Source organism: Ostrinia furnacalis, unplaced genomic scaffold (assembly GCF_004193835.3).
Source record: "Ostrinia furnacalis isolate ACB-3 unplaced genomic scaffold, ASM419383v2 OfSCF1098, whole genome shotgun sequence".
Classification (NCBI taxonomy): domain Eukaryota; kingdom Metazoa; phylum Arthropoda; class Insecta; order Lepidoptera; family Crambidae; genus Ostrinia; species Ostrinia furnacalis.
In genome coordinates this window covers 433,927-447,641 of record NW_021131337.1, presented here as the reverse complement: position 1 = coordinate 447,641, position 13,715 = coordinate 433,927, and the positions used below count along the sequence as shown (strand labels likewise).

General features: G+C 40.2%; 1 protein-coding gene across 2 annotated transcripts in view; it reads right to left on the bottom strand.

Annotated features, from left to right (window-relative positions):
• Positions 1-2,883: 2,883 nt before the first annotated feature.
• The window catches only part of Ten-a (Teneurin-a transmembrane protein), a 48,666-nt gene continuing 37,834 nt past the window's right edge, over positions 2,884-13,715 (bottom strand). For both annotated transcript variants that reach the window (XM_028302298.1, XM_028302299.1), the window contains 12 exons: positions 12,624-12,788; positions 11,961-12,135; positions 10,046-10,288; positions 9,051-9,278; positions 8,750-8,940; positions 8,342-8,577; positions 7,517-8,245; positions 7,019-7,422; positions 5,011-6,896; positions 4,762-4,915; positions 4,321-4,675; positions 2,884-4,239 (listed from right to left, as the gene is read on the bottom strand). In XM_028302298.1, the coding sequence (XP_028158099.1) occupies positions 3,251-4,239; positions 4,321-4,675; positions 4,762-4,915; positions 5,011-6,896; positions 7,019-7,422; positions 7,517-8,245; positions 8,342-8,577; positions 8,750-8,940; positions 9,051-9,278; positions 10,046-10,288; positions 11,961-12,135; positions 12,624-12,788 (5,755 nt within the window). In that variant the 3' untranslated portion in view covers positions 2,884-3,250. The remainder of the gene's footprint in view (positions 4,240-4,320; positions 4,676-4,761; positions 4,916-5,010; positions 6,897-7,018; positions 7,423-7,516; positions 8,246-8,341; positions 8,578-8,749; positions 8,941-9,050; positions 9,279-10,045; positions 10,289-11,960; positions 12,136-12,623; positions 12,789-13,715) is intronic.

Here is a 13,715-nt window from a genome sequence, read left to right as displayed (position 1 = left end):
TAGAGTTTGAATGAAACGGGTCTAGATAGATTTGGTTTTAAAGATTCTTAATAAATTGCTTTGAATCGCGTATCGGAAGTAAATTAATTCGGTAAAAAAATGTACCACGCGACTTCTTAATGTTAAAGCCGTTCATTGTAAAATACGTAGAGTGAGAACTAATGAGCATAGATAGAGGCCTGGGGTGTTGCCAGTTAATAAATAGCGTTATGTACAGGAGACTATGTATGCCATAATTATTACATATCTATATATTTGTTTAAACATTATATTGGTAGAAGTGTCTTAACTAAATACTGCCTATCGTTGGTAACTGTTAATATTACTAGTGATAATCACTTTATAGCTAATAACCCGTTACTTTATCGATTAACTCTTAGCAATACCGGAAAGACTAATGCAATATTTCAAATATATTTAATATAGACTTTAGTTCAGAACGTGTTATAAGAAATCTATTTTTGTATGTTCTGTTTTCACTAAATATGCTTGGATACAGTTTTGACGGTAGGAGTAGAACTAATTGCTTGAACTAATAGGGTAGAAAAATGAACACCGATAATTACGTAAGTCCAAATAACTGATATATTATGATAACTTCTAAGGAATTGCTGTTAAATATTTATCAAACCTGCTAAATTTTTTAAAGTTATTGTAGCTTAATGCTATATAAATATTCATATATAAAGATATAACTAAAATGACGGTAAACACATATTTAATGAAGATCCTGTACAGACTTGCCGACGTCCTATGGTCTGTAGAGTTTGGAGGATTAAAATAAATGAAAACGTTAAAATTATATTTTGGCAATTCCTATTGTTCATTGATTTAAAAGTTTCCTGTAACAGCAGGCCATAAGACCTCGGTAGGCCTATGAATGTAGTATAATTTGTTTCTAGGTGGTGATGCTGAAACCATTTGTGTTTTTACGAGTTAAATGTTTTAAAATGACAGGCTTTTTAAGAATGATGATTTTTAAAGATTACGAGGACAAGTTGTTTAATAAAGTTTGACAAGTGTGGGCAGATCAAATAAATAGAATGGTAATCAGCTCTTTCACCTAAAGAAAAACTTGGCATTGTGGCAAGTTATTTGATGATGGAAAAATTGGCCAAAAAATCAATACTGTCAAAACTATAGTTAAACTTCAGTTTTCTTTTTTTTCCTAAGCTCGCATCACTCAACCGTGAAGAGACGGTTTTGTAAAGATGCACAGTAATTGATCTTTTATTTTGATTATGCTCAACTTACCATTATGTCCTCTAGCAAATGTCACTAAGCTGCTTCAGCTTGCTTATTAACTACTAATTTTATCATTACTACTTCAGTGTTATGTGCGCAGATTCTGCTGTTCCATTATAGATACTGTGTTTTATTCCTCACTGGTGGATAACAAGATACAGCTGTAAAATTTAGAAGTGTCAAACTGAAATATGTCATTTTACGCCATAATACTGTAGTTAATCCGCTCTTTATCGTTAGTTAAAATATTACATTGTTTTTGGGACTATAATGATTGTATTCCCAGTATTTACATAAGTCATCTATTATAACTTTATTTCTTTATATCACCCTGTATAGCTTTTTAGTTTGACACTACAATGTGTTTACCATGAGTTTACGTTAGGTGTGCTCGCTAGCGACTGCGTAAAAATATGTCATTAAATATTATGACATATTGTGCAGCGCCCCTAGTGGCTAATTTCATGAAATAAAATGTTTGACGTACTCGCTAGCGAGCACACCTAACGTAAACTCATGGTAAGCACACAGATTTTACGGTTTCATTATAATAATGGTGCAACCGAATCGGCAACTTTGTTTATTGATTTTTAGCGGTTGTTTGTTTTATCCTATAGTTGAACCTCATTGGTAGATTAGTCAATTTTAATATTTTCGCAATCATAACGCCAGACAAGAGTGATTTAATAATGCAACGATTATATGAATTTCTCTGATGCTATTTATACTACAGTTTTAATATTTTAGTGAATGATTGTTATAATTACCGCGACATGTTATACTGTCATACGCACAATTATCTTGTTTCATAGAATATGTTACCTGCCAAAATAATATCGCAGACATGTTACATGTAAAGTCATGAACATTTTGTGTTCTATATTTTAATGGATATTGTGTACCTATACTGTTGCTGTAATTAATGATACTTGATATCAGAAATGTGTTCAAATAGGCATTCTATGATATGCCTAGTTAAATATTATTGTGCTTTGTTTTTCTATTTAGAATATTTCCTGGGCATTTGATAAGTAGCGTGAACATATGTTGCCGAGTTATTATTACTACTGTTGCATTGCATATTATGAACTTTTAGTATGTGAGTAATTGTGCGAATTGTTGATCTCATTTGTTTACGGACATACAAGTAGCTCAATATGTAAATGTGTTTGTAAAATATACTTTATTCAGAACATGTAAATGACTATTTTAAGAGATAATAATATTATTATTGTATATATTTTGTAATGGAGATTTTTACACGTAATCCAATTTTATTCAGTTCGATAGTTGAATGTTTCCGATGTCCACATGCATTGATTTATCCTACTGCGTTGTAAATATTAATTTAAATGAGATGTGATATGCATACTGACATTATTTCTTAGTGGTGTATCATAAAATTTATATGATTGCGTTGACATGAATTTGTGTATAAATTGATATTGTAAAAATTAACTCGAGTACGTTGTTCAGACATTGACGTTTCGGACATAAATAAATAACTTTTACACAATCTCCTCTTTTATTTATGCATGATTTTAAATTTCTTCCTAGTTCATGATTATTATCTAATCTCTCTGTATGATTCGTGTGACACATGATAATGAAACGAGGAAATATAAAACTACATGTTAATTTGGTTAAAAAAGTATGCCTTTTTATTCTTTCAAATAGTCTTCATCTAAATTTTATAAGAACATTGGACACAATCGAAGCTTTTTACCGATAAATAAGTATAAATAATTTCATATTCACATAAATCGTCTTATTTATACATACATTACATTTATTTAATATCAGTCCTCTCAAAAGGTCCATTCTCTCCCTGCAAATTAAATTTTATTATTTACATAGCGATAGGGATTCGCGTCTACCGTACATACATACATCAACAATTAACAATTAATAGAGACTATTTACAAAATATATCACAATCACTCGCGCGTTCATCCGTCACTCAGTCGTCGACACACACAGATTTGGCATATGGATGGCGGCGTCACTAGCAGTCGTTCCACGCGAGCCACCAGGGCGCGCGGCAGTCCTCGCGCTTCCGCCGCCGGCGCTCGCTGCGGTCGGCGCGCTTCTTCACGAAGCGCACGTTGTACGGGTCCTCGGCCAGCTCGGGGTAGCGCGCCACGTCGTGCGCGTACTCGCCCTCGTAGCCGCCCGCCGAGCCCGCCTTCTGGATCTCGTCCAGCTCGGCCGCCGACCAGTCCAGCGAGCCGCCCAGCCCGCCGCGCAGCGCCTCGCGCTCGCGGTGCCACGCCTTGCGCACCGCCGCCGCCTTGGCGTGGTGCAGCAGCCGCTGCCGCTCCCGCTCCGCGCTCGTGCCGTAGCGCAGGTTCACGATGCTCGTCTGGCCGTGGATCTTCACGTCCGCGTACGAGCGGCCCGCCTCCGCGATCTCGTGGAACGTCACGTTCAGTTTACCCTGCATCCGCTTCAGCTGCTGCTTGTCGTCGGCCGCCCGCCACGTCTCCTCCTTCACGAAGTAGAACACGTCCTGCTGGTCGCCGTGCACCACGAACGAGAACGGCAGCAGGTGCGAGCGGTTGAACACCGAGGTGTAAACGTCTCGGTAGATGGCGTTCGCTGACGGGACCGTGGTGACGACGGCGCGGCCGCGGGAGTTCCGCGACACGAGGATCCCGCGGCCGAACGGCGGCTCCGAATCTGAGCCGATTCGCTTCGGAGCCAGGTCCAGGGCATCCGTCTTCAATGCGGACATGGCAGGAATAGATAGGCTTCGGAAATCAGCTATCCGCTTGTTAGACATGTGCGAAAGGAAGCCTGACTCGATGGTGACGCTGGGAAGTAATGCCATGGCGCCTGGCATGCCCGGTCCGGGATTCGTAGGAGCCGCGCCCCACACCGGGCGGGTGCGAGGCACACTGGGAACTACCGCTCCTCCTGGCAATTCATCAGGATACAGCTGTGGCGCCAAGCTCTTCGTGTCATATCCTAGTAGTTTCAGCCATGATAAATGATCTGTAAAAGAATTATGGTGTTAAAACTTGCTGAGACTAAAACTCAATTTTATTTTGATTATTAAGTTTTGATGATACGTACCTGTTGGTTTCTTATCCTGCGGCCTAACATTGATAGGATCGTTTCCATTGAATCTGTATAAATGCAGTTGAGTTGGAGTATGTATTCTTTCAATGAGATTTTCCCAGAGAGGTGACATCCATTGGCCAATCAGAGGGTCATATACTTTTCCGTTTGCCATGTGGACCAGGGAAGTCACTTGGTCCAAGAGTCCTCCACAGAAGTCAACTGGCAGATACAAGTAGGGGTTGGAGTCGTAAACGATATGACCGTACGGTGATCTCATGATTTCTCTGATGCCTTCTCCATATTGATTGAAAACCATTACTGGTGTTCCACATTGATCGGTTGCAATGTAGTATTTATGTCGGGCGACCTGAAATTAAATAATTTATTAGTTACTATGCTAAGAACACTGGGCCTTACAGAGTAGAACATCTGAGGGAATTTTAAAATACATACCTGCGTGTAAATAAGATGTCCTCTGTCGTCGTAAACCAACGTCATGAATCTATTCTCACGAGGCGAATAAATGTGGCTCACTTCATGCGGCTTCTCTTTGTTGGTGTAGAAGAACTGCGTTACGTTACCGAAGTTGTCTTTTCTTGTAGAAAGCCTGCAAATAACGATTACGTTAGATACCACATACTTATGTACCTATACTGAGTGCATGTATCAAAAAATCTGTGAATTAAGNTAAAGAATACATACCTATCCAGATGATCATAATAGTAGCGGACATCAAATCTTCCACGTTTAGTCGCCCTTATCAACAATCCTTTGGAATTGTATTGGAATCTTTCTTCCCTGGCATTTTGGGATACCAATCCACGGCTGTCGTATCTGTATTGACCTTCACCGAACTTGATTATACGGTCCATGTCGTTGTATTCCATTGGAATCGTGTTTCCTCTGTACGTCAAAGACAGCATGTTCCCGTTATCATCATACCTAAAGCCCCAAGGCTCTTGAGCCTCTACTCCAGTCAACTGCCCATCACAGTCCCATGTATAGTTTTTAACATTCGTGTAGCTATTGACACCCACATTTCTCGTGTGAGTTCGTGTTTGTGATATTCTGCCATGTTTGTCGTAGGAGAATTCCATCCTGAAAACTTCCATCCTGTGAATATTTACAGTTACCTCCTTTTCTAGGAACTGTTCGTTCAGAGTGCGTGAAAACATGGCGATTCCATCGTAAACTGAAGTTTCATTCCACTTTTGCTTAGACGCTGTAAATTGTCCCAAGATTTCAGGAGCGCCTGTCTTGCTATTATAAATGATGTGATGTGGAATAAGGGTTTGGCCACCAATTCTTCCTTGCACGGATGTTATCCTGTAGTTGTTGTCATATTCGTAAATTATTTTAGCATTGCTAAGGCCAGTTTTAGCTCCGTAGTCCAGTCTTTCTTCCATCAGAAGACCACCGGCGTAGGTTGATTCCCATCGGTAGTCGACGTCTCGATCAACGTGTAAGATTTCAGATGGTAGTCCACTGTTCTCTGAGTAGTGTATTTGAGTTTGACCATCTCCGTGAATGACTTCTGACACCTTGTTAGTAGTAAAGTATCGGTAGACTACTCTTGCACCATCACCAGGGAACACTGTTTGCAGCAGTTCACCAGTATGAGAGTAATGTTGCAGATACTTCTTAGAAGATCCTGGAGGTGTATATGTCACTCTCAAGAATCCTATTGATGGCTGTACGCTAAAGGAATGATTTGTCCCAGAGGGCAAAATAACATGAGTCAAACCACCATCTCCATCATATAAATATTTGAAACTTCTTTGACTAGCTAAAGTAATTTTAGAGACTAGATTGCCCTCATTGTAGTAAATAAATTTAGTGCCATCTTGAGGACTTGTGATTTCTGATAGCATGCCATGAGGATCGTAGTTGTATGTTTCTTCGCTTTCTCCCCACTTCCAACCGTTGATTCGGTAAAATCTATCATACGAAATGTTGAGAGGAACTCCAGCGCCGTGCGGTGTAAACGATAACGGTAATCCAGCGACATCATAAGCTATAGTGAATAGCGGGTTCCTGTCAGCATTGAAAAATGTTTCTTTACTCTTGAACTGATCAAATTCGATGATTAGGACTCTCGAATCGTTTACCCATATTTCTCTATTCAATGTTTGCTGGGGGTTTCGGACATCTCCGACCAAGGTGTACAATGAGTACATGTTGTTAATTAGTCCATCACCGAAAGTAGAGGTTTGGTGTGACCACATGTGGAGCATTTCAGCTTCGATAGGGAGAGCAGCTTCTAGCAGTGGATGTTTAGCGGCTGCGATACTTTCAAACTTCCCAGACCAAGGTGTTTCCAACATCAGCGTGTTGTTAGAATAGATTCGGCCCTCTGTGATTTGTTTACCATTGTTTATGGTAATTTGCTTGAACGATTGTCCATGTAGTACGTATTCGCACTTCTTAGCTACACCAACGGGGATGGTACTGGCTGGGTTGGATACTGTAACAGCGAGTCCGTAGTTCTTGGCCAGGCCTGAAGTTATGTGGACCTGTTCTCCAGAAGGCATAATAATCCTGGTGACGCGGCCGAGTTCGTCGTAATTGTAGATAACTGTTTCACTGGCCTGAAAGAAAAAAATAAGTATGAGAAAAATTGCATAAATAAATGGTTTGAGGTACCTACATAACATATGTAGTTGAATATACGGTTATTTATTATATTAGGATTAACTTATATTATTCTTACCCCTGATCGACTGTTGAGTAAACCGCTATTAGCATCATAATCTAACTCGATTTCAGATGTTCCCTTTTCGCTTATCTTTGTTAGGTAACCAATACCAGATATCTTCAGTTCCAACTTGTGATCTTGCGTGTTTTCTATCGAGCTGACAACATTGCTGTAGTCCCTGAGCAGCTGTATTTTATTTCCAGACGCATCAGTAACTGTTGACAATTTTCCGAAACTGGTGTTTTTGGAATACAGGAATGAATATCTTGTTTTGCCAGAAGTCAAGTCTTTGGTAGTAATGTGTTGACCGTAACGGTTGAAGACATAGATTTCTGATGTGGGTGGATAAGGTATTCTGAATTCTCCATTCTCATCATGCGTTGGCAAATAATGCTTCAGGGCTAATATATGTAGAGAACCTGTGAAAAAAATACGGAGATTAATAATATCATATTTATAACACCAAAATCTGTATCACATCACACCTTTAACATAATAAGTATAAATATTTACCTTGGTCTACAACATTCAAAACTCCATCTGGGGTAACGGCTAGAGCTGATATCGTTTGGAATTTGGCGTTTGACGATAGCAGCGTTTCAGTACTTGTGGGCGGTTCGTCTCCTGCTGCCACGCTTAGCCTGCATGGGCATCCAGCTTCTTCGCCCCGAGGGTTCATTGGCACTACTGTGGCCGAAGTAGAAGAATTGCATTCACAGCTAAGTTCTTTCAGATTCTCTTGGACCTTGCCAGCAAAGTGCATTATCTTTCCTGAAGGATCAATAGACTTGATCGTGTTCGATTTCTTTGAGTCAGACTCGGCAACGTACAAAATCCCGCTCGGTGCGAATGCTAGAGCTAAGATTGTGCCTAAGCTGGAATCTTCTCTGAAGTCTGTATTCGTTTTGTTCATCGGCTTAGTAATTGGCTTTCCATCGCTTCCAAGCCTGCAGTGGGACGGCTGCCCAGCAACTACCTTGATCTTCATATCCGCGGTCAGCTTCAGTATTATTCTGTCGTCAATGAAGTATAGCGACCCATCAAGAGGTGAAAGAGCTACTCCAGTTGGCCATTGTAGTTGAGCTTCATATGGTGGTATAGCTCCTCTGCATGGAACTGGAGACCAGTGGTTGTGGTGACCATGGTGGCCTACCAAAGTGTGGATGATGCCATTTGGATCAACTGCTCGAATGTTAGTTCCGTCTGCTATATACATAGTTCTGTCTGCAGCAATAGCAAGACCTGAAAAGAAAAAAAATACGAAATGAGTAATCATAATTCTTAAAAGAAATTAAATTGCTGAGACTTGCATCATGGAATTGTAACTAATTTTCGTACCTTTGGGATGAGCCAGTTTAGCCTTAATAGCTGGGCCTTCATCACCACAGTTGGAGTCGTCTCCAGGCACACATCGATCACCATTGCCAACCACAGGTTCAGAGTTAGTAGCTGGATCACGTACTTTCTCCAAGAGAAGCACTTTCCGAACTTGGTGCCTTTCCGAGTCTGATATGTAGAGATTTCCGTCGGCAGGTGATATGCAAATGTAGTACTGGTACGCCACTTGGGTGGTTCTGTAAATGCAACGGTGTTTTATTATAACAGGTTTTATGAACTCTATAAAGCAGTAGTAAAATATTTTACAGGTATTACTCTAATTAACATTTTATGAGGGTGCTGCAATTAGCTTTTGTAGCACTTTTTGGGTAGTATAATTTTGCTGGCTCATGAATTAGTAAAACTCACTCTAGTTTCAACACGGTGGTTACGACGCCCTCGGGGGTTATTCTTCTCACAAGGTTGAAGTCGCCGACGTATAATGAACCATCTGGGCCAGAGGTCAAAGCGGTAGGGGTCAGGAGACGAGAATCAGCTGCCTTGCCGTTGCAGTTGTCAGGACAGTCCAAGGATCGTTGAAGGCCTGTGCCCATCACGACCTGAAATTGAGCAGTTAACAATGTGATTACTCCTTCCTTACTGAAAAGATGTTCTTTATTCACTAATGTATTTCAGTCAGAAATGACTGACTATTCAATTTTGTATTTACCTGGACAGTTCTAGGATACTGCTTCAAATGCAGAAGCGCTCCGTCACCCTTTTGCAAGATGCCCTCATGGAAGTTGTAATGGTGGTGGATATCCAGGCCCCAGCCGCCGATATCGGAGATGTCTACGTCGAAGCCAGCCAATGTGGCTGTCTGAGTCTCCCACACGATGGAGGAACAGGACGAGTATTCGTAGCCGATGGAGATCTTAGCTTGGGCTTGACCGTAAACCTGGGGTGAGCAAAGATTGATGTTATTTTTTTGTACATAAAAATAATCTGGTCTGGTCTGGTCTGGTCATAGATGGATCAGAGAATGATATTTTCTTCTTTGGAACTGTAGATCACAGGTAGGTTAGAGGTAGTAATTTTAAGGGAGTTCTTTATCTCTAAGATATCGTAAAATTCTCCCAAGCGTTTCCTGTGTGAGGTGAGCTTAGCTTTTGCCTATTATTTAACTTTTTATCAAGGCAGCAGATGAAGAAGAGACCAGTAGTAAGACACGACCTCGATGCACGATGTACTCCATGCAGTGGCGGGGCAAGACCTAAATTTGATGTGGGCAAGACAGATTTCGCGAGGCCTAGTTCTGTGGCGACCTGAAGACGGATTTTATGAAATAATAAAAAAAAACGGGTCAATGGTCTATTCATTGACAGTTTCTGATTTCTTGATTCAGTGATTATTTTTAAAGGAATTTTGCGCCAAAGAATAATGTTTGTCACTTAAAACCGTGTTGTTGCTTAATTTTGTGTCTGATTATGGCTGAATTTGTTTGGAAAAAAAAAAATTAACTACATTGTTTAGCTATCAATAATTTATATTTAATAGTATTTAAAAGTTAAATTTGTCATGTGAGCAAAATTTTTGATGCGCGAGGCCCCTTGTTCCGCGAGGCCGTAGGCGGTGGCCCACGTCGCCTACGCCTTACGCCGCCACTGACTCCATGAGTGCCAGATTAGAATAGAATATACAAAAAATCTATATCCTGTTCCTTACCTTCTGCTTGTAAACGTTCCTCTTGTTCCACGCGAACACATGCGTCAGGTCAGGATCAGCTTCATACGTGTGCGTATGCAGCGAGCCTTCTATCTCGACGCGCACATGCACCCTGGCTAGCGCGGCGGGCACCACGCGGCGTGTAAGTTGCACGTGCACGCACGAAAGGTAACCCGCGGATTGGGACGACCGGTACGTCAGTTTGACAGAAGAGCCAGGGATGCCGATCGACTCGCTCACGATCTGTGGTAGATTTAGCAAGGTTAAGAAGGAAAGTAGGTGTAGGCAATTTCGTTTTCCCGACCATTTTGTTTAAGTTAGAATACGAGTTTACTCTATTTTATATTTAGGTACTTATTACTTATTTTGTGTAAGTGAAAAAACTTTTTTCAGGAAGTTTCAGGAACTCTCTAATTGGGCACCAATCGATACCGTCTCTACAGTTCTCGCATAGTAGTTAGTCGGTAGGTTACAAGGTAAAATAGTATCAGAACATCAGACTAGCACCATAGGGGGCGTCCATTAGGTAATGAGACAATTTTGGCTATTTTTTACCACCCCCCGCCCCCCTTGGTGAGATTTCATGAGATTTTGCCAGACCCCCTCCCCCACCCCCCAATCTCACGGAGATTTTCCAAAATGCCTATTTAGTTTCTATGTAAATGAGATGATCCATGCTTGGAAAATATTAGATCTTATAAAAAAAACACGACCTGCGTAAAAAAATAACTTTTATTACAATTTCCCCCCCCCAAAGTCTCACGTTATTAATGGACGCCCCCATAGCACCTATTAAAACTGTTTATGAAGCCACTATGTTTTTTTATGTGTCGTCGTTCCTACGTGACGATTGGAAGCTAAATCGTCACGTTGGAACGAATATGAACGGACATTTATTGCAAATAACTCCTGAAAATATAATGCAAAACCCGACTTTGTAGCTTTGAATATTTATAGGAAATGTAAGATTGCGTCATGGGGTAATTTTAGTAAATTGCCCGCAAATTCGCACAGAGCGATACGTGCGCGAAGGGAATAATAACACGCTCGCAGGACGATGACATATTTACGGACATACTCGTTTGAATGTACGGAACCAATTTAATAACAGTCATGTAATTTTGCTTTCGTTTTGATAAATGAACACATTAGCCTCATTCAGCTTGGGTTCATAATACTGTTCATTAGATACGTTATATACCTACTCGTAATTCTAATGTCAGCCGAGCAAATACCCACTATTTATATTTTTCTGGGTACCTGATTACGAAGCCATGACCTTTACTAAAAATATATTCGATTCCTGTTATTAAAAGTAACGAAACTGTCTTAGAGATATTTCAATCATGATTTCTTACTTGAAATCGATTGACTCAGATGGGACTTGAAACCACCCACACAGTCATGACCTTTCGCTTTTCCATTTATTTTGAAAGCGACGGAAATATCTCAGTTATTTCACTCTGCAATCAAAAATTGGTTTATTTCTTAAATAGACCATTCTGTACCAATAAATTGAATTGATCGGCCTTATTTGAGAGATTGGTGAATTCTTTATTGGTATGTATTTATATCAGGAAGTTGATCAAAGAGCACTAAGTACTTTCATACGCCAGATCAGGTTGAAATAGGTAGCCCAATAATAAGCTATCATTCATTATCAATTCACTGAAAGAGGAATTAACCTAACACGTAAACCACCCTGGCAGGCTAGCCCTGGCGTTATAGATTACGTTTTGTTATTCCTTCACTCTTTCCCCTTTAACCAGTATAGAAAAAAATATTTTTCATTGGTTTTGAACCAGTATGTCAATAAAGTTCAAAATATGGTGGCAACAATTCAGCCACTATCGGTAAAGTGGTTAACGGCTTTTACAAACAGAAGTGACGTCATAAAATTTAGATCAACATTTACCTGAGCCTCCGGGTAGACGACGGTGTTGGGAGTGTGGTGTGAAGCAGCAGGCGCTGCTAGAGGCGGTACAGCAATCACTTCAGGTCGCAGTCGCTCGTGGTCGTGTGATGGGCACGGCCCAGACTCGTTTTCCCACCATTGTGGCGTTGGCGACCAGTCTAGACGAGGTGGTGCTCTGTGGAACCGAAGGTGTCGTGTGAATAATTTTGTACACGTTATCTTTATCTATGTGATGCGAGTACTTATGTTCTTCATCTATATCGAGATAGAGCGTTTAAAGTGTAGTCATCGATTCATAGATAGAAGGTAGTAGGTTTGGATCTAGTAACATAAGAAAACTTGATGATCCTTTACCCTGTTGACTCTGTACATTTTTGGCAAAGGTCTGTCGAATAGTTGTAAATATAATGTAGGTACATTTTGAGTATCACCGAATACTTACGCTCCGAATAATAGGAAGAATCTACATCTAGTTAAGTAAGTAATGCAAGCGTGTCTACATTTTGCTTAACATGCTTTTAGTATGTATAAGTATAATCTGTCTCTACATTACATACACTCTAGATGTGAAGAACAGTCTAAAACCTGTCAATTAAAACAAAACCTTACCCACTTGGTTTAGCTCCCATTTTCCTGAAAAGCTTATAAAAACAATTGACTAACCTCGGTGTGGGCACTTTGACGCTCTCGTCACTAAGTTCCATTTCAACAGGCGGCAGCACGACGATCTGGTTCCAGGGCACGAAGACAGTCTTCCGTAGAGGCTTGAACGGTGATCGTTGGAACTGCAGCGTCACGGCGCCTCCTCCGTTGACCAGCACGTCGAACCTTTAGGGATAAACAGCTTTAATGTAAGGTAAATAAAGCGTATACGTATACAAAATTACACTAATCAATCAGGTTACGTCAAATTGATTCGTTACGTCAAATTTACGTCAAATTAGGTACCGACACATAGAATAAAAATTAAGGGTTCCTCGCCCCCAACCGTTCATTGGTAACTAAAAACCCAGATATCTAGAAAGTTGAAGACCTTTAATATTAATATTGATTAAATCACTAAAATGTATCATAGAGATTTCACGAGAGCATTAGTTAGCGCATTTTTCTTTTCATACTCATTTTAATCTGCCATTAGAGTCAGTTAACATTAACCAGACTGCTTGGTTAATATAACTGACTCTAATTCAATTCGCTTCGCGACTAACGCTTGTAATTTTCACGTTTTTGCTTGGAACCAAGCAAAAACGTTTTTAAATCTAGCGCTTTAATTATTTCTATTCTAGTCTAATCATTCCGCAATCTCTAACCTAATTAGGTTAATTAACCTTTATTAGTCGAACAAAAAAAATAGATTCGAACGAACGGTATAAGTAAATTGCTGACGACCGTTTCATTTCAACTCATTTTCTTTTCAATAAAAATCAGTTTTAACGGGAAGTTAAGCCCAGAAGCTAGTTGCAGTAAGTTTTAAGTATCTGAAACGTATCTAACGTGTGAAATTGAAATCCGCAACGCGATTGTTTTTATGTTTAAAGCTTATTCTACGAACGAGGCGTGTCTGGGGCAGTGCACGGCAAATTGTTTTAAGTAACTACTTAAAGGTACCGCTGTTATTTCGGCAGCAGTGGGTGCTTAGGTTAAATCGACTGGACAACATTAAGTTCGTCTGGAGTAGATTATCGAGTTCTGTAAAAATCGTATTATTATTTGCACAAAGTTCAGACGTAGTCTTGGATGTGCAGCAGACCACAA